Genomic DNA, 21127 nt, shown 5'->3' on the forward strand with positions numbered 1-21127 from the left:
ACAAGGAAAAAACCTGTTCCTGTGCCTAGCTGTTTTTTGTGTATAGAGTCCTGTAGCGATGTCCAGATGGAAGTAAATCAAATAGATGATGACCAGGATGCAAAGGGTCCGCAACAATTCCCTCTGCTCTCTTCCTAGCTCAGACAGCATAAAGTGTCTCTCTTGAGGGCAAACTAACACCAATTGCCCTTTCTGCAGTTCTTACTGCTCGTTGGAGCCTTTTCTTATCCAGCTTGGAGGCTGTGTCATACCAGGCAGTAATAGAATTAGAGAACAGTTTCAATAATACCTCTGTAAAATTGGATCAACAATTCTTGGGGCAATTTAAATTGTCTTAGTTGTCGCAAGAAATACAACCTCTGGTGGGCCTTTTTAATAATACTATTGATGTTGCCTGACCAATTTAAGTTATGAGAAATTATAGAGCCCAGAAAATTAAAGGACTCTACTACTACAACCATGTTACCAAGGATGGAAAGTGGCGACAAGATGGAAGAGTTGAGCACTCACACAGATTTCGTCTGCAAAAAGTTTGCAGGGAAGTTGGACTCCGTTGACTATTTTTTTTAGCATTGATTCTGATTTGTTTGTTGAGAGGTGATGCAAAGTTGCACTTGAACATGTGGGGATAACATTTGCTTGAAACAATTTTCCATCATTTTTCTTATCACAAAAAGTCCCATTTTGGGGTGGAAATGGGTTTGTCATGCAAGAGTAACAGATCAACTTTAATTGCTCAACCCAAATCTGTTGTTAGATGATCAAATTCTGTCCCGAAATTGCAACAGTCTGTAAGAAGCAATTGTGTGTGGTTTTAAAATCTCTCCCTCTCCCTCCCCCCCTCTCTCTCTCTCACACACACAAATGTACAAATTTCAAAAAAGAACACACAATTGCCTTTAAAAAAACATGCCTTTTACATGTGTCTTGAGGTAATTTACAATTATTGTATACCATAAAAACAGAGTGGGGTGAGAGGATATTGGAGCATTTGGGGAGGCGGGTGAAGGCCGGCAGAGATAATTGTTTTGATGAAAGGGAGAATTGATGAGCTAATGGTTAGAATGGATGAGAGAGACACAAAGTTGCATAACTCAGATGACTTCATTACATCGCTGGTCAGAAACATCAAATCTGCAGCTAACATTGCATTAACAGTCATACGCTGTCTGGCTACTCCAAGGCGAGATGGCAGAACTTGCGTCTCACACATAATTTCCTCTCTTTGGCTTTAATTGGACTACTCCATTCTGGATGAACTGGTTTGTGGACGACAGCCAGAATGACAACTGCTTTGAGCTTCTTGCCTCTAGAGATCTCATTCCACAAAGGCCTTAATAGTAGTAGTAGTAGTAATAATAATAATAATAATAATAATAATACTGTAATAATACTGTAATAATAATATCAAAAGGGGGTATTGGGAAGCACTAAGCTAAAATAAGTAAGTGGAAAGAAAACTACCAGCTATCAAACAAAAACAAAAATGACAGCAAATAAATCTTTTACTTGGGATGTTGTGCTGCAATGTATGGGAGAGAGAGAGAGCTACAGTATAAGAAGACCCCACTGGCCTAGCTAGTGGAGCATTTTCTCTGAGTGGCCAGCCTGATGGCTAGAGGAAGGACATGAGCGCAAGGGCAGAGGCTGGGTGGCCACCTGCCTTGCATGATCTCGTTGAGATTCCCGCACTGCAGGGGGTTGGACTAGATGACCCCGGGGTGCCCACGATTCTTCGGTTCCTCAGTCTTTCCGATCCTTCTGGTAAGTCCTTTCTCTGCGCAGAGAAGACTGGGAGACTGGCAGAGAGCGAGAGAAAATGGTTTTTTTTGGTGGGGTTGTGGTTTGTTGGTTTTTTTGCTCTTTCAAGGCAAACGGAAGGGAAGCACGACGTGGAGGGCGGAGAGCGCCGCCATCTCCGCGGCCCTCCTCTTCCGACGAGCGAGGCCGGCCTCCGGGGCGGGAGCAGCGGCAGGAGCCGCCCACCCGGCGGGGGAAGGAAAGGCGTCGCTGGCTGGGCAGCCGGAGGAGCCTCGGGGAGCGAGCCGGAGGAGGAGCGCGCTTGGCTGGGCGATGGCGGCGCGGCGGGCGCTGCTGCTGCGCGCCTTGATCATGGGCCCGCCGGGCTCCGGCAAAGGCACCGTGTCGGCGCGCATCGTGCAGCACTTCGCGCTCAAGCATCTCTCTAGCGGAGACATCCTGCGCGACAACATGAACCGCAAGAGCGGTAGGGAAGGAGGAGGCATCGCTTGGGCAAATCATAGGTGCCAAGTCCCCGGGGCCCTGGGTGCCCCAGCACCCACGAAATCCCCCACGAAGGGGACGGGAACACCTGCGCATTTCGGTGCCAGGGCCATGCACGTTGCAGGGAACCCACGACCTCAGGCTCCCACGGTCCCGGGTACCCACGGTCGCGGGGCCAAGCTGGCACAACCTCGCGCCTTTTCCCAGGGACTCCTGACCTCGGGCATCCAGGGGCTGTTGTAAAATTAGGAGTGAATGTTCCCCAAAGCAAGGAAGGCTCCTCCAACGTCAAATGTGTCGCTTGCAAACAGACCCCCCACCCCCGCGCTGCCTTTTTGCCCCCTGGCAATATTGCTGGGATGCACCTTTGCAAACTCCGTGAGGAAGAGAAAAGGAATCTCTCTCTCTCTCTCTCTCTCTCTCTCTCTCTCTCTCTCTCTCTCTCTCTCTCTCTCTCTCTCTCTCTCCTTCCCCTCTTTCTTTTTTCTTTTTTGGCTGCGTTTTTCCTCCTTCTGGCAGGCAGAAATTCAGCAGCTGGGGAGGATTTCCTTTCAATGTTGTTGTTGTGTTGTTGGGGTGCTTGCCCTTACTGAGAGCTTCCGTTTGTAATGGATTGCTTTGAAGCCATTCCGCGCCAGGTAACAGTCATTTTAGCCCACCCATCCCCCTCCACCCCACCTGTCCTTCATTTTGCCAGACCTGTCCCGTATATTTTGCCCAACCCCAAAGGTCTGTCCTACCAGCAGCTATGGTAGGAAGAGGGGAGAGAGAAGTGCATTGCAGGGGGTTGGACTAGATGACCCTCGGGTTCCCTTCCAACTCTGCAACTCTATGATTCCGGGTTTGTTGGTTTCGGTGGCTGTGCTCGGGTCTTTTGACTCATGGGTGCACAAGCACCACTGTGGAGCAAAAAGACACATAGGCAACCTTGTGGCACAGGTGGAAAAATTGAATTGCTTTCCTCTGGGGCCCCAGGGCTTTGCCATAGTGTGGTCTCCTGCCTCCTTGAAAACTGCTTGCTTGACCCAATAGGCAGTGCCGGATTTACATATGAACTAAACAAGCTATAGCTCTCTTTTTTGTTGTGTCGTGTTCGACTCTCCATGACCCCATGACCCAGAGCATGCCTTGGAAACTCTCACTTTCTTCTCGAAGCTTTTCCTTTTTTTATGCCCATGGAGTTTTCTTGGCAAAATACTGGAGTGGTTTGCCAGTTCCTTCCCCAGGTGGATCACATTTAGTCTAAACACTCGGCTATGACCTGTCCATCTTGGGTGGCCCTGCATGGCATAGCTCATAGTTTCTTGGAGTTATTCAAGCCCCTTCATCATGACAAGGCAGTGATCCATGAAGGGGCCCACTCTCTTTTGGGGGGAAATCCTAGATGTAGATTTCCAAAATATAAGATAGAAAACAAATAAAACCTGCGTACAGCAACAGTGTTTTGTGTTGTGTAGGCTCCTATTTGTTAAGTGCAAATGGCTTTAGATACATATTAGGTCCATAAAGTATCATATACCGTGTTTCTCCTAAAATAAGACGGTCCTCAAAAATAAGCCATGTCAGGCTTTTCATTAGTATAATAAATATAAGACATCCCCCGAAAATAAGCCGGGGGTGGGAGCCGCTTCGGGGAGCGCAGCGCAGCGCGAAGAGCCTGGTGAGAGACAGCTGCGGCTGCAGGTGAAGCCCGGGATCTGCGTGGGCAACTGGGGACGAGCGCCCTGAGCGCTGCGGCGGTGGCGAAGAGGCGTCTGATCAGCTGAGAAGCGGGCTGATCGGGCACCTCTTCACTACCGCCGCAGCGCTCAGGGCGCTCGTCCCCAGTTGCCCACGCAGATCCCGGGCTTCACCTGCAGCCGCACCTGTCTCTCACCAGGCTCTTCGCACTGCGCTGTGCTCCCCGAAGCGGCTCCCGTGCAGCCGCCTCTTGCCGCGGGGACCGGCTCCCGCTCGAGCCCCGACCCAGCGGCGGCCCGGCGGGGAGGGAGGGAGGTGGCGGCGGCGGAAGAGGACAATGAGCGGCGGCCGGCGGAAGGAGGAGCCGACGTCGCATCTGCAGCAGCACCTGGTGGCCAGCGGCGGCGGCGGCAGTGGCGCCTTGAAGGGCTCGCTGTGGGGCAAAGCGCTGCGGAGGACAAGGTGACAATCCTTTCCTGTCAATTTCAGATTGCTCTTACGTTATTCTATAGGACTGAGCGGGACCCGGGAAGAGCGGCAGTGCGCGCCGCGCTGAGCCCCGACCCAGCAAAACTCTCTGAAAGCTTAATACCGGTAAAAAGTAAAGAAGCTTAAAAAAAAAAGACATCCCCTGAAAATAAGCCGTTGTGTGTTTTTTTGGCGGAAAAATAAATATAAGACGTGTCTTATTTTAGGAGAAACACGGTAGCATATATTCAAGGTAAAGGTAAAGGGACCCCTGACCATTAGGTCCAGTTGTGACCGACTCTGGGGTTGCGTTATTGGCCGAGGGAGCCGGCATACAGCTTCCAGGTCATGTGGCCAGCATGACAAAGCCGCTTCTGGCGAACCAGAGCAGCACACAGAAATGCCATTTACCTTCCCGCTGGAGTGGTACCTATTTATCTACTTGCATTTACTTGCATTTTGACGTGCTTTCGACCTGCTAGGTTGGCAGGAGCAGGGACCGAGCAACGGGAGCTCACCTCATCGCAGGGATTCGAACCGCCGACCTTCTGATCGGCAAACCCTAGGCTCAGTGGTTTAACCCACAGTGCCACCCGCATCCCTTTCAACATAAAAAACAGTGAAAACTTGTTGTTGACGAAGGACAGCTGGACATATAAAGGTCCCCATTACCTTCAGTAGCTTAGGGCCTCATCAAACCTAAATCCGGCCCTGCCAATAGGTGAAAGTTAAAACTGTGCCGGGCGTGGGGTGTACACGAAACGACAGCGTTCTCTTTAGAGTGTCACTTTCTAACCTTTTGGACTCCCCCTGTGGGGCACCCTTGCCCCACTGGGTTCAGCACCCTTGCCCCACCTTCTGATCAGCACCTTCTGATCAGTGGTTTAACCCACAGTGCCACCTGGGTCCCTATAAAATATGTACCAGGTCTTTTTTTCTGCATATAAGTTGGATTTTTTTGCTAAAACAATTAGTCAAAAATTGGGGGTCGTTATATACATGGACGGTGATTGTATAAGCTCCTGCTCTTGTGGCAACCCAAACTTAGTGGCACCCACCTGTGGAACGCCCTCCCATCAGAAGACATCTTAAGGCAGCCCTGTTTAGGGAAGTTTTTAATGACTGATGTTTTATTGTATTTTAAATATGTTGTTAGAAGCTGCCAAGAGTGGCTGGGGAAATCCAGCCAGATGAGCAGCGTATAATTATATTATATTATATTATATTATATTATATTATATTATATTATAATTTATATTATATTTATTTAAGCTCAAAAAGCTCAACAGTTTTGGCCAACTTTGTTTCCAAAAAAGCTCAATAACTTTGGGTGACCTACCCCCAGAAAGATCAAAGTTGTTCTGTTTGATGTTTAAAAAATTGATTTCTTAATTTGGGGTTCAAAAATATAGGGGTTGTCTTACACATGGGGGCATCTTACATGCAGAAAAATACGGTAATGCTTGTTCTGCCAAGGCAGGAGTTCTTCTTGTTAAATATCTTGTGAAAATGGAAGTGGAACATTGCTGCAGAGCTACTGCTAGCTTTGTGATTATCTTTTGTTTTTAAAATGCATTGATTTAAAGTTGCTTCTATGTTGTAATCTGCTTTGAGGACCAGGTGGCAGGAAAAAAAAAGAGAGTACAGTATATAAATCTAACCCAGCATTCAATTTTCAACAAAAGCTGGTTGAAAGCTTCTTAGAAGCTCCTCAGCAGAGCATGGAAACAGCAGTCCTGGTTGTTGTAAGTGTGGGGCATTCAGAAGTGTGCTGATTCTGGGATTCCATTTATCTTTTTTGGCTCCTAAGTGTTGCTATACCTGTCTTCTATTATTATAGTGCTGAAGTTTAGCGCCTCAGCCCTTGCTTCCCCCCCCCCCCCCGCAGGACCAATTGCAGTCATCATCAGTCGTTAACAACCATCTACAGGTTTACCACTCCCATCAGCCCATCACCCATTCCCACCCCCCACCCCCCCCACCCTCTGTATATACATAAGGGTCTGACTCTTCTGTTTCAAGTGTATCTGAAGAAGTGTGCATGCACACGAAAGCTCATACCAAAATAAAAACTTAGTTGGTCTTTAAGGTGCTACTGAAGGAATTTTTTTATTCTATTATTATAGTGCTGAAGTTTAAGCCCCCCACTCTAGTATGTCAGGTTTCAGGACTTGAACCTGTCTCTCCAGTAACTATTTTGAAAGCACACTGGTTAGCTAGTTGCTGTGTTTCTGAGGTGCTGAGGCAGTTTATAATCTACTTTAGAAAGACCAGGGTTTTGTGCAGCATGGAAAATAAGCCTGAGATGGTTTTTTAATTGCACTGTGTGTTATTTTCCCTTTCTGTACTAAGGGTGAAGCAGCACCTTTTTTAAAATATATTTTTATTTGTATTATTATTAGTAGTAGTATTACCATTCAAAACATGTACGCAATGCAACAAAGAAACAATAATTAACAAAACAGAGAAGAAAAGTGACTGTTCGTGAAATATAAATGTTATTGCGATCGTTTCAGTCTTGCAATGTAGATATATACAGTACAAAAAGTTCCGTGCCCTGTGGATGTATACAAGCCCCAGATTTTACTGCCTTATCCCTTTCATACTCTTGAGTGTCTGCTGGATACAAAAATGGCAATCATTGATCTATTAGCGCTTTGTGATTTGCGCTTAAAGCGGTGCTCGTTGGCTTGCTTTGCATGTAGCACTGAGCCAAACAAGCATGACTGGTGTCTACGGTTACAAATGTCTGATGCCTGCCCTTCTCTCTGCCAAGTGGTAGCAAAAAGTCCTTGGGGTCTCAGGCACCCAAACAGGGTCTGTACCCCTTTGGAGAATAGAAGAAACGGTGGAGACTGTGCTGCTTTAAGAAATATGGTTTATTCACCTATTTACACCTTCCGTTTCCTCGTGCTGCCAGGAGCTAAGCCATGGTTTGGCTTTGTGTTGCATCCCAAAGCAAGCTCGTGGTTTGTCTTGCTGCAAACAAACAAACAAAGAGGGCTGCTCTTGGCTTACTGCTCATGGTCTTGTTTGCAGGAAACAAAGCATGAGCCCAGATTCAGACATAACACCAACCTCATTTGCAGCAAGCCTTGGTTGGGCGTAATCCTGCATGCGAACTCTCGCCCTTTCCCTCTGCTCTTGCTAGTTCAAATCTCATGTGGTGCTGAATAGCAGGTGTGATGGATCCCCCACCTCACTGCTTTAACCTCAGAGGCTCTCCCTGTGCTTCTCCACAAACAGGAGAAAAAAACCTCCAGAGTCCAAATTGGACTTGTCTCCAGAGTACCTCAGGCTCTGCATTCGAAACCTATGGCCACCAGTGGGGTCTCCCTCCCTGGGATCCCTACTGCTACAGTGTGCCTCTCCCTTAGGCAACTATGTGGCTCCTTCGGCTTCGCTAACCAGCCCTTTGTATGACAGGAGAAACAGCAAACAGTTTCCTCTTCCCCAGGAAAGCTTTGTTCTCCCCTCTTTGTCACACCTCTGAAGGTACCGAGACACTGCCGAGTCAGTGAACATTTAAGCACATTTAACTTTATTATTTAACTTATAAACATGAGTTTCTTTGGTTCTTAAAAGCACATATCTTCTTTTTTTATTTAACACAGTTTTCTTCATACAGCTCCTGCATCCCTCTTTAACACTCTACCCTCTACCAACTCCCTAACTCCCAACTGTCAATCCCCAACTCCCAACTGCCATTTAGAATGCCCCCCCAAGCTCCGCCTCTCAGGGAACACTTGTCTAGAATGGGAGTGAGGGATTAACCCATGATGAACCAGAATCATCATCAGGCACCATTCCGCCACAGCAGGCATCTAGCCCTGTTCAAATAAATGTTGCCACCCTTCTTCGCAAGTTCATGCAAGTTAAACATTCACTTGTATTGACACTCGGAAGGCCAACATGCCTGACTATGCTGATTGATATCCCTTCCCGGTGTGCCCAGTAATTTTATAGGCAATTCCCCTAGGAGTTTACAACTGAAGTGGGGTAAAGTTAAACCCGCACCATGGATGGAGGGGGAAGGCAAGGCAGATATGACACACAGTTTGCCGAACGCTGGTTGCAGAAACTAGGTTGAAAGTGTTGAGACTGTTGGGCTCAATGGTGGGCTTGAAGAGTTTGGGAGATGGGAGATTTTGTTGAGAAAACCTGAGCAGATATTCCTCAAAATTTCTCCCATGTCACCTTTTCCTTTAATTTGGTTTTAAAAATATCAACCATGCTACTTTGACTCAACGACGTCTGGCATGGAAGACGGGAAAGATGAAGAATTAATTAGGACTACTGTAATTATTTTGAAAACCGTGTGTATAATGTTTGCAAGAGGTTTGTTGAGCTTGTACTTACTCACCTCCTGGCTGACTCTCTAGAAGTGACTTCTCTTCCCTGATATTTCTCTACAAGTGCTTCAAATGAGAAGCAGAAAACTCAGAAACAACTTTGGGCAAGTTGTGTTGTCCCACGTAGTGTTCCAATGACTTTTGTTGTTGTTGTTTACTTCCATAGAAATTGGTATCCTTGCGAAGTCCTATATTGATCAAGGCCAGCTGATTCCTGATGACATTATCACGCGGCTGATGCTCAGTGAACTGAAAAACCTGGAGCGAAACAGTGTGTTGTTGGATGGTGAGAATTGGACAGTAGCATCTCTGGCAGGGCTGTGGAAAGTGCTCTCCCGCCCATCCTTGCGTGGATGGAAACTATGAAGTGGAGAGGAATTCTGGAACGTTTGGGGCAGACATAAGGGCTGCGGCTCAGTGGTAAAACCTCTGGTTTGCAGTCAGAAGGTCTCTGGTTGAATCCTCAGCATCTCCTGGTAGGGCTGGGTGATATCAATATATCGACCCAAACCGATGCTCGGCCCTCCAGATGTTTTGGAACTACAACTCCCATCATCTCTAGCTAACAGGACCAGTGGTCAGGGATGATGGGAATTGTAGTCCCAAAACATCTGGAGGGCCGGGTTTGCCTAGGCCTGCAGTAGACAGCAGCTTCCTATGTTCCTGATTCTTGTGGGATGTGATACATAAGTAGTAGTCAAGTACAACATTCCTGGGGAAATGTTTGGTCCCGCCAGTCAAAAACTTCCTGTTTCCTCCTGGCTGGGACATACTTCCTTTTGCATGTGACTAGAGGTGGGCGTGACCTTACCTGTCCAGGTAACAGAAGGACAAATCATGCAGCACACTCCCTCTCTTTGACTTCCTCTGTCGTTGGAGCTGCTTTTTGCTAGAAATGCTCTGTTGGCTCTCAGTCATATGGGATAGACCCACATGTTTATACTTTGTAACTAAGTCTGCCTTCAGGGATCCAACTGTGAACTGATGATGTGAGTAAACTTCTTTTATATACTTTACACAAGAATGTGGCGTGTTTATTCTTTTAAGAGGGATATAAGGGAACTTACCAGGAACCTAATACTAAGAGGTTTAAACAAGCCTGCAACCAGCTATCTGCTGTGCGTTTAAAAGGGGAATGTAAAACTCTGCTAAGTAAAGGAACTTGCTAGCGCAAGTTAGGAAGGATATTAATAAACAATATATCCTCTCCTGCCTCCCTGAACATCCCCACAATTCTCAGACTTGAGCGGGAGTGATTGCACAGCTGTTTCAGAAAGGCACCTGAGATTTCTACAAGGACGTTTTATTCCTTTGTCACAGGTTTCCCTAGGACTGTTCCACAGGCCGAAGCTCTGGATAAAGTGTGTCCAATAGATACGGTGATTGACTTGGATGTGCCTTTTGAGACGATCCGGCAACGACTCACTGCCCGCTGGATCCATCCTGCCAGCGGCAGGGTCTACAACCTTGAATTCAACCCTCCCAAAGTCCCTGTGAGTGATGTTCGTTTCTAGTCCAGCACTGTAGAGACAAATATCCCCCCCCCAACCTCTTTTTTCTGTGTGCCATTCAAGCAATGGACTAAACGCTTGGGTTGCCCTGTATCTTCTTGCAAATGCACTAATAATCTCCACTGTTCCTTATGGTTATGATTGTGCCACAAGCAGCAGTAGATCTAAAATAATTCTTACTAGTTGGGAATGCTTGAAACTGCCAGCGCTCCTGCTGGGGGTTATTAACTGCAGGTGGGAGAATCTCTCAGCATATTTGTGATCTGTACTATTTGGGAAAACAGAGTGATAACTAGCTGATTACTAAATATTGTTGATGCTGCAGGTAAGTAAGTGCCTTTGTCAGTCTGCTATAAAACAGATGACCTGGTACAACCCTGCATGGGTTCTACTGGTTAATATAAACCAACTATATGTATGTTTGTTCTCCGAAGCTCAGTGCTTATTGGGATATTGCTTAATGGTAAACTAACATGTTCTGTTCGAGAAAAGGAGACTGATGGCACTTAAATAGTCACGCCTTCTCCAAAGAACCCTGGGAACAGGAGTTGTTATGGGTGCTGAGAAGAAGAAGAGTTTGGATTTGATATCCCGCTTTATCACTACCCGAAGGAGTCTCAAAGCGGCTAACATTCTCCTTTCCCTTCTTACCCCACAACAAACACTCTGTGAGGTGAGTGGGGCTGAGAGACTTCAGAGAAGTGTGACTAGCCCAAGGTCACCCAGCAACTGCATGTGGAGGAGGAACATGTTTTAATATGTGGTGGACTTGCAAAAAAGATAAGGGCTATTGGGCAATGATATATAACGAGATGGAAAAGATGTTTAAGTTGATGATTCCCAAGAAACCTGAAGCTTTTTTTAATAGGAATTATAGATAATGATGTTCCAAAGGAGCTGGTTAACTTATTTATGCATATAATGACAGCAGCACAAATATTGTATGCCCAAAGGTGGAAAAAAGGGAGATGTTCCAATGATGGGGTACGCAGAACTGGCAAGATTAACACAAAGATTAGAGACCAACATGATGAAAAATTCCTTGAGGACTGGAGACCTTTTATTGAGTATTGAAAGAACTACTATAGAAAGATGAAAACATGAGATATGAGTAACAGCATGAATTATTAAGATAAATAGGTTAAACTGAATGTATTGAATAGTACAGTGGAACCTTGGTTTATGAACAGCTCGGTTTACGAATTTTCGGTTTATGAACGCCGTGGACCCATCTGGAGCGGATTAATTCACTTTCCATTACTTTCAATGGGAAAGTTCACTTCAGTTTATGAACGCTTCAGTTTATGAACAGACTTCCGGAACCAATTACACCCATGCTTCGGGTTAGTACGCTTCAGGTTGAGTACTCCACGGACCCATCTGGAACGGATTAATCCACTTTCCATTACTTTCAATGGGAAAGTTCGCTTCAGTTTATGAACGCTTCAGTTTAAGTACTCCGCGGACCGTCTGGAACAGATTAATCCACTTTCCATTACTTTCAATGGGAAAGTTCGCTTCAGTTTATGAACGCTTCAGTTTATGAACAGACTTCTGGAACAAATTGTGTTCATAAACCGAGGTACCACTCTATAGGCAAAATATTTTGTTTGTTGATGGTATTGCTTTCTGGAATGAGATCAGTGTCCAGACTTGGGCTAGTGTGACTAGCCCAAGGTCACCCAGCAGCTGCATGTGGAGGAGCAGAGACACGAACCCGGTTCACCAGATTACGAGTCTACCGCTCTTAACCACTACGCCACACTGGCTGAGCGCTGTTAGGAAACCCCCTGTTCCCCTCACAGAGATAGAGTTCCCAGAGTGGCTTAACAATCCATCTCTCTTCCCAGGAACTCTTGAAATTGTAGCCCTGTGAGGGGAACAGAGGTCTCCTAAGAACTTTCAGCTCTCTTAGGCAAATGACAGTTCCCAGCATTCTTTCCCTAAATGGCTTCGTCCCAGTGTACCTGAAGAAGCGTCTCCACCCCCAGTGTTCAGCTCGGACATTGAGGTCCAGCTCCGAGGTCCTTCTGGCAGTTCCCTCCCTGCGAGAAGTGAGGTTACAGGGAACCAGGCAGAGGGCCTTCTCGGTAGTGGTGCCCACCCTGTGGAACGCCCTCACATCAGAGGTCAAGGAAATAAACAACTATCTGACTTTTAGAAGACATCTGAAGGCAACCCTGTTGAGGGAAGTTTTTAATGACTGATGTTTTAATGTAATTTTAATATTTTGTTGAAGGCCGCCTAGAGTGGCTGGGGAAACCCAGCCAGATGGGCGGGGTATAAATAATAAATTATTATTAACTTTGGGGGAAGCCATGACTGCTCAACACGGCGTAATTGTGTGCAGGTGTGTCTAGAGTGAAATGGCATTGCGCCTGAGAGTTCTCCTTTCCCATAACCAGGGTTGTGATGATATTACTGGAGAGCCTCTTGTCCAACGGGATGACGACAAACCAGAAACGGTTATGAAGAGGCTGAAATCTTACGAAACTGAAACCAAACCTGTCCTGGAGTATTATCGGTAAGCTGCTTATTTCATTAGGCATCTTCTCTCCCTCTCTCTGTTTCCCCTACGGTTTGGTACCCGTGGTCCATGTTGTTCACTCCTCCAGGGTCAGCTTATGATGCTTCTAGCTGCTGAGAGTCCTCCTAGCTAGCTCCTGAGCAGGATCAGCAAGAAACACATGCTGATTTCCACAAGTTATAGAACCCTGATTTCCTTAGTTTGTTTCTTCCTCTTCAGATCTTAGATTGGATAGGGGAGGGAGTCCTTCTGCAGCCCTACCAAGACCTCTGAGACTTGTGGCAAAATTAACATATAAACTACGTGAGAAGGACAATCGTGAGTTTAAGGAAGAATGGGAACTTTTTACAAACTACTTTAAAAGACAACAAAATGATTTGGACTCCCTTGGCAGGTTTTGAATAAACACCCACAATTTATTAGTACTGTAGAACATTTGATAGCTAATGTAATGATATGTACAATTTATCAACATGCAGAAAACAAGATGTGTAAACAAATCAGAGAGGGGAGATGAGGGAAGTCAGGGTGGGAGGGGAAAAAGGGGGAGGCAATTGTAATTGGTTATGTATTGTTTAAAAATTCTTTTTTGTTCAATAAAAATATTTAAAACAAAAAGACCTCCGAGACTTGAAAGAAGAACTGTCACTGGTGATATAAAAATTGGGGTTTGGCTTTTGCTGCCCAGCTCCCCCTGGGAATGTGAGTCCCCTAAGTCATGATCGGTCAGAGAAAAATGGATGGAGGCTGGAACCAGTGGCAAGCAAGGCAGATATTTACCGTATATTCTGGCGTATAAGACGACTTTTTAACCCCGGGAAATCGTCTCAAAATTCGGGGGTCGTCTTATACGCCGGGTACTGCCCGCTCGACAAGTCCCCTGCGCACTGCGCTAAACCAGGAACTCGCCGAGCAGTGCCAGAAATCGCTTCTGAGCACGTCCTCATGCCTGCACATTCTCAGAAGTGATTTCTGGCGCTGCAGACATTTTGGATATGGGCAGTGCTGCCCATATCCAAAATGTCCGCAGCGCCAGAAATCTCTTCTGCGGCTGCGAAGACGTGATACCGGCGTCGCTCGGCGAGTCCCCGCTGCGCCAGAAATCGCAAGTACATAAAATATTGAGAATATCCCAAACTCTATATTTTAACTTGAAAATTAGGGGGTCCTCTTATATGCCCAGTCGCCTTATACGCCAGCATATACGGGTATTTTTCTGCTGCAACAGAGTTCCCTCCCCTCCTTCCAAGGAGGGAGAGACTCTGAACAAACGTGTGGAGGAACCTTTAAAGACTTTTGACACCCCCTTAGCTAAAGACCACCCCAAAATTATCATTCATACATACATCATAGGAGGTGGTCTACAGCAGAAATCCTGTCCGTAAGGATACTTGATAATGGTCACAGATTGCATTACCTGAGCAGCCTGCCCAGAGCAGCCTGCCCATTCTTTTGTGATGGTTAATACTTTAGTTCCTGAATCCAGGTGACAGGCTCATCCTATTCATACACAAAGATGCCCTTAAGACAGGATTTGTAAGAGAAAAGACAATGGGAAGCATAGCTGCCAAGTCTCCCGTATTCCCCGGGAAACCCCCGTTTTTCCAGCTGCCCCCAGCCAAAAAAACAGATTTTTTTGTTTTCCCCCGGTTTATTCTGGCGCGGTGGCCATTTTGGAACTGGGCAGAGCATGCTCAGAAGCGACTTTTGATGCTGCTTTGCCCAGTTCCAAAATGGCTGCAGCGTGACTTCTGGCGCGGTGGCCATTTTGGAACTGGGCAGAGCATGCTCAGAAGCGACTTTTGATGCTGCTTTGCCCAGTTCCAAAATGGCGGCAGCGCTACTTCCGGTCTGCTACTTCCGGTCCAGTCCCTTATTTCTCAGGCCGGAACTTGGCAGGTATGATGGGAAGGCTTCCTCCATTTGCCTCCCTTACTGCAGAGGAATATTTGAGGTCATTGGGAGAGTCAAAATGGCTACAGGATTGCTCTCCTGTACTATACATGGTTTATATATTTAGATAAGTGTGCATTTATGAATATTAATACTATATTTGAAACCTTAGAATAACACTGGACAAACATGACTCATGTATCTCTTTTCTGTAGCCGGAAAGGCGTGTTGGAATCTTTCTCGGGAACAGAGACCAACAAGATATGGCCCCACATTCATCGTTTCCTTCAAACCAAGCTGCCTGATATCAGCCAGAAGGAAGCGTGTACCTACAGATGAAGGAAGATCCATTACTGTACTGACATGATAGAAGCTGGTGGCCTTTGGCTAAGCTTCCAGAAATATATTGTATAATCAACAGTAGACTCATGGAGACCTGGTTGTTGCTACAAATAGAATGTGCCCGCAATGACAAATAGCCGACTTGAAATCTCAAGAAACGTCCACGTTTGTAAATCTAGTATTTTATTTTATTTTTGTCCCCTGGTATGTTGATTTTAAAAGTGCTAATTTTGTATTAGATGGACCTGCATTTTGTAAAAGTAATTTAATATTAAATTGATTTTTAACAAAATACAGCCGAAGGATCTCACGGTTTGTCAAAAGGAGGGTTCTGATCTGAAAAATGAAGGATGCTGTTTTTACCCAATGTGTCCACGCATGTGATTTCCGTAAAAACATTAAGGCTTTCTGTTTTGGACTCTACCATAGTGATGGGGAATGTGGCTTTTGGGAAAGAGTAATCCTCTCGATGCCCTTTGGGAATTTCAGTACAAGCCACCTATATTCTTATTTATTATAAATTTCGTATGGCCACACAGCAGTAACTACAGGTGAAACTTGGGAAATTAGAATATCGTCGAAAAGTGCATTTATTTCAGTAACACAACTTAAAAGGTGAAACCAATATATGAGATAGATGCATCACATGCAAAGCAAGATATGTCAAGCCTTTATTTGTTGTAATTGTAATTATTTGTCGTTAGGCGGGTCAATTATAAGTGGAATGTAATTAATGAAATGTAATAGCGATGTGGGTTAAACGCAGGTGGCGCTGTGGGTTAAACCACAGAGCCTAGGGCTTGCTGATCAGAAGGTCGGTGGTTCGAATCCCCGCGACGAGGTGAGCTCCCGTTGCTCGGTCCCAGCTCCTGCCCACCTAGCAGTTCAAAAGCACGTCAAAGTGCAAGTAGATAAATAGGTACCACTGCAGCGGGAAGGTAAACGGCGTTTCCGTGTGCTGCTCTGGTTCGCCAGAAGCGGCTTTGTCATGCTGGCCACATGACCTGGAAGCTATACGCCGGCTCCCTCGGCCAATAATGCGAGATGAGCGCGCAACCCCAGAGTCGGTCACGACTGGACCTAATGGTCATGGGTCCCTTTACCTTTAATAGTAATGTCTATTTTTGTATTATTGTAACTATTTGTTTTATTACTGTGGCATTTCCAAAAGAAAGCCTTTGTAATAATAATAATAATAATAATAATAATAATAATAATAATAATAATAATAATAATGATGATGATGTTGCATTACTGAAATGCACTTTTCAAAGATATTCTAATTTTCCGAGTTTCACCTGTATTCTCTGGGTTGCTTACGAAGATAGTAAAAATACCATAGGCCCTAATTAAAGTCAATAAGCAATAAAATTGCAAAAAACCACACCTTTCCTCCTAACAGATACAGCACCAACAGTTGACACCTTGTACTGAAAGCGCCCAACACCAAAGATTAGTTTTAATAGCCCAATTAAAAAGCATAGGTGACTAGGAAGGTCTTCATCTCGTGGCCAAAATACTGGAGAGAGGCTTGCCCGGCCACATCTCGGGGGGGGGGGCTACTCCATAGCTAGAGAACCAGAACAAAGAAGCCAGTGCGACCGCAGAAGAGCTGGCATGGTCAAATAATGCTCAGCTCCAGTTAATATTCTTGCGTCCCTGTTTGGAAGCCGCTGCAGTTTCCATGTACTGTACGAGGTGTTGCTGTCTAAACAAGGCGTTGCCACAGGGCGGGTCATTATGGCCAAGCTATCTGCAGCCAGGTGTGGTTACAACTGGCACTATCAGTCCAAGGTGTTCAACGGTCCAGGGGGAAAAAGGAATTCTTACAACTTCTTACTTCTTACTCAAAAGTCAGGACTGGGCTTTGCTACTCTGAATCTAAATACTTTTCTCATTATAAAGGTAAAGGGTAAAGGCACCCCTGACCATTAGGTCCAGTCGTGACCGACTCTGGGGTTGCGGCGCTCATCTTGCATTATTGGCCGAGGGAGCCGGCGTACAGCTTCCAGGTCATGTGGCCAGCATGACAAAGCCGCTTCTGGCGAACCAGAGCAGCACATGGAAACGCCGTTTACCTTCCCGCTGTAGCGGTCCCTATTTATCTACTTGCTTTCGAACTGCTAGGTTGGCAGGAGCTGGGACAGAGCAATGGGAGCTCACCCCGTCGCAGGGATTCGAATCGCCAACCTTCTGATCAGCAAGCCCTAGGCTCTGTGGTTTAACCCACAGCGCCACCTGCGTCCCAATAACCCACAGCGCCACCTGCGTCTCATTATAAAAACCTTCTATAGTAAGGACTTAGCAGCATTGCTGCATCACCTTGCAATGTGACCATCAGATGGGCAGAGTATAAATAACAAAATCATCATTATTATATTACTACTAGTGTATTTCAGCCTGTTCAATAACGGGCGCTAGAACATCCTGGGGTTCGGAGAAGCGCTTGCGCAGCGCTTCTCCGAACCCTGGGACCTGTCCTTGCTGTCGGCGGCAAGAGGACAGGAACGGAGGAGAAGAAAGCGCTGCTTTCTCCTCCTCCGTTCCTCTCCCCAAGCCGCGGACAGGAAGGAGGCATCCCGGGGTTCGGAGAAGCGCTTGCGCAGCGCTTCTCCGAACCCCGGGACCTGTCCTTGCTGGACGCACACACGTGCGCGCTCCCCCCCGCCAATGCTCAGTCCAGCCAGGAGCGGCGGTTGGCAGCCGCAGGGAAACGGTAGGTGGGGGGGGAGAGCGTGTGTGTGTGTGTGCGTCCAGTCTCTGCTGTCCAATCCCTGTGTCCCTGGGGGCCATGCGCAGTAACCCAGGGACACACGGGAAATCTGGACGCAGAGACACTTGGACTTTATTATATAGGATTATATCTCCGACACATTGTCTTGTAGAGTTCAGCATTTGTACGCTACTTTGAGAATTAGTCCAGATTAGAGTGTCTTTCGTTTTGTTTGCACAGTGAATTCTGCCGCAACACCAGGCCAGTTTGCTCGTGTTGCTGTTGTCTCGTGTGTGTTGCATGCACACACGCAGCTTGCTTCACCAGCCCGCATTGCTGCAATCCTCCTACTTGCATCACACCATCAGACTCGCTGTTTCATTCTCCTGTACTTTGAACTTTCCACCCCACAAAAATATGTATGCAGAGGGATGAGTAAGGAAGGGCAAAGGAGCCCCAACTTTCCAAATGGCAGGGAGCCAGAATCTGCTGCCTTTCAGAATGGCCCTTTGTTGAACTGATGCACACCCCACATACCAGGGGAATGCTGCCAGCTGTGGAGGGCAGCCCCCCAGGGCCAGCACTAGACAATGAAGTAGCTGCAGAGTCAGCAGCCCCCACTGGTTGAGCCCATCACCCCAAACCAAAACGGATGGACCCTTGCTGGTTTGAAGACTTTCCGTAGGTCACGTAAATTGCTTCCAACCTGCCAGAAAAGGGGTAAGGGACTTCAGGCACAGAGACCAAATGCACCCTCCAGAAGTGGCATAGCAGCATTTGCTGGTGCCCGGGGTATACACCTGGTAGGGGAGGACACAGAGGGTGAATGGAGCCCGCCGTGCCAGCCCAGCCCTCGCCACCAAAGCCAAGCGGGATTGTGCAGCACCGCTTGCCCACCACACAGGGGGAGCCCAGCCAGCTGACACAGCCCTTTGTGGACAAATTCCTGCAATGCCTGCGGAAAGAAGCGATAGGCCGGGCCCACGCTGGGGCTGCACCGTCCCCACTTCCTTCTGTTCGTGCCTGCTCAGCATCCGAGCAAGCAGTGGCTGGAAAGCCATTCAGCAAGGGAGCCAGGGACACGGCGGTGAGGCTTAGAGACCCCTGGCAGAAGGGGGGGAGGATGAGGATCTCTGTGTGGGTGCACCCGGTTCATGGCCCCCATAAATTTGTGCACCTCCCCTGATCCCCCCCATACTATGCCCTTTCTCTCAACACCTCTCCCAACTCCTCCTTGGTTGGCTCCACACCCTCTTTGAGTGCTGTATCCTTGAACTATGGGTTGTACTGGTTCATTGTGTGTGTGTGTGTGTGTGCAGCCCATGCAAAGCACAAAAGGAAGTTACATGTGTCGCTCCACCTTCCTTTGCCCCGTCCATCACAGGCACACAGACCTCAATAGAGCTTAAAAGTTTGCTATCAAATGAAACACGCATTGCAGCAAAAGTACACGTTATTAACAGCAAGTTGTGTTTTATTTTCAAAACTCGGACGAGACAGTCTTACTGTGAAGCAATATTTTGTCGCATTGTTCTCCTATTAAGGCTTTCGAGTTATCTGCTTCTTTAATGACGTTACAAAGCCAAACTGTATTGCCGAGAACAGGGCTTGTCAAACCTTCCACAGACCACTGGAAAAATGTTAAGAGGTTTTGCTGTACCGCTTAATAAAACTTGCTTTGGACGAATGAAAGCAGTACTGTAGCTTACTTTTAACAACCAGTGTCTTATTTCCTGATGAAGTATCTGATGAAGTGTGCATGCACACGAAAGCTCATACCAAAATAAAAACTTAGTTGGTCTTTAAGGTGCTACTGAAGGAATTTTTTTATTTTGTTTCAACTCAGACCAACACGGCTATCTACCTGTAATTATTTCCTTTCTGTTTTGCAAATGAAGGTTGGGTACAATATGTCCGGTTTCGCCCCGTGATGCTTTTGCCCCTCTAGCATCAAAGTATTTACAACCCCTTTCTCAACAGCATTGTGAGAAAACTAGAAAAGTGGTCAAATAGGCATTCGATTCCAGTTTACATATAATAGTGGCGGCGGGGTCAGATCAAACATCACCCACCACCCGTTTTTGCTGCCCTGTTTCTTTTAACTTGGCCCAATCTTTTCTACTGATTCTTGAATGTTGAGAGAAGGCCAGATTCAGAATACTGTTGCTTAAGGGCCGTTTCACACATTGTGTTTGAAGCTTATGTTCCTGTTTTCAGCTGAATGCAACAGAAACACAGTTGCCTGCCCACGTACCATGCCCCTACATTTGTCCTGAAGTAATGATATTCAGTATCATTAGCGCCACCTCATGAGAAGAGAAGACTCCCTGGAAAAGACCCTGATGTTGGGAAAGATGGAGGGCATAAGGAGAAGGGGACCACAGAGGATGAGATGCTTGGACAGTGTTCTCGAAGCTACCAACATGAGTTTGACCAAACTGCGGGAGGCAGTGGAAGACAGGAGTGCCTGGCGTGCTCTGGTCCATGGGGTCACGAAGAGTCGGACACAACTAAACGACTAAAGAACAACAATGATATCCAGAGCTTTTTGAGTGCGCTTGACAACAAATCCAAGTTGACTTCAGCATGAAACAGCCCTAAGACAAGAATGCTAAGCACACTTCTATGGAAGCTGTCTTGGTTTCAATGAACATTTCAGTTTTGAATTGGCGATGTTAATACAAACAAACGTATTTATCCCATATTCCCCACCCCATTTGACACTTGGAACTACAATGCCACTAGAAATCCCAGGAAAGTGAAATGTGGAAGCCTTGCTGATGGACGCACATGCTTGAAACACTGGCATAATTCTGATCATTTTCAAGTCTAGTGCAATTTACAGAAAAATTCATACTGGAAGAGTAAAGGAAGAGACATGGGGTGGCGGGTTTCATGCTACCCACTCTGTACGGTTATGCAGGTTCTCTTACTTCTGCTTAGGGTATTCTTTGTTGAAAAGACTGTGTGAGATGGGAAAGTTTTAAAATGCACTCACTCATGAATTATTGTTAAATGAATTCACCGAGAAACCAAGACAGAGCACAGAAAGCCGCAGTGATCATGCTAGCAGTATAATCAGTATCCTGTCCAAGAACTCAACATATTTATGCCAATGGAACATTTAAAAACTATGCACTAGTAATGGATTGTTCCAATCCCTGCTTAGCTAAAGACAACTTAAGAAAGATTCCACAGGGATCTGTTATTTCCCCCCCCCCTGTGCCTTTTACTGAACAAGCGAGTTTTGCAAAATCCACATTGTTCTCCATTTCTGAACAAATCTGTTTCATCAAGAATTCTACAGAAGTCTTGCATTTGGTCGCATATTAATCTTATGTAATTTTATGTTAATATTTGTTTGTTGGTTTATCTTCTATGCAATTTCATTTCGGAA

At 46.3% G+C, this 21127-nt stretch overlaps 1 protein-coding gene across 2 annotated transcripts; it reads left to right on the forward strand.

Annotated features, from left to right (window-relative positions):
* The first annotated feature begins 1884 nt into the window (after positions 1–1884).
* On the forward strand, positions 1885–15309 carry AK3 (adenylate kinase 3). Of its 2 annotated transcripts, XM_060269245.2 has the most exons (5): positions 1885–2227; positions 8911–9030; positions 10065–10237; positions 12661–12779; positions 14891–15309. In XM_060269245.2, exons 1-5 carry the CDS (start codon positions 2074–2076, stop codon positions 15012–15014), a joined length of 690 nt encoding a protein of 229 aa, XP_060125228.2. In that variant the 5' UTR covers positions 1885–2073; the 3' UTR covers positions 15015–15309. The 2 variants fall into 2 exon arrangements, with proteins under 2 accessions (XP_060125228.2, XP_088514848.1); XM_088658722.1 differs by lacking the exon at positions 8911–9030 and having other exon boundaries at positions 1970–2227.
* The last annotated feature ends 5818 nt before the right edge of the window (positions 15310–21127 follow it).

Source organism: Zootoca vivipara, chromosome 15 (genome assembly GCF_965207765.1).
Source record: "Zootoca vivipara chromosome 15, rZooViv2.hap1.1, whole genome shotgun sequence".
Taxonomy (NCBI): Eukaryota; Metazoa; Chordata; class Lepidosauria; order Squamata; family Lacertidae; genus Zootoca; species Zootoca vivipara.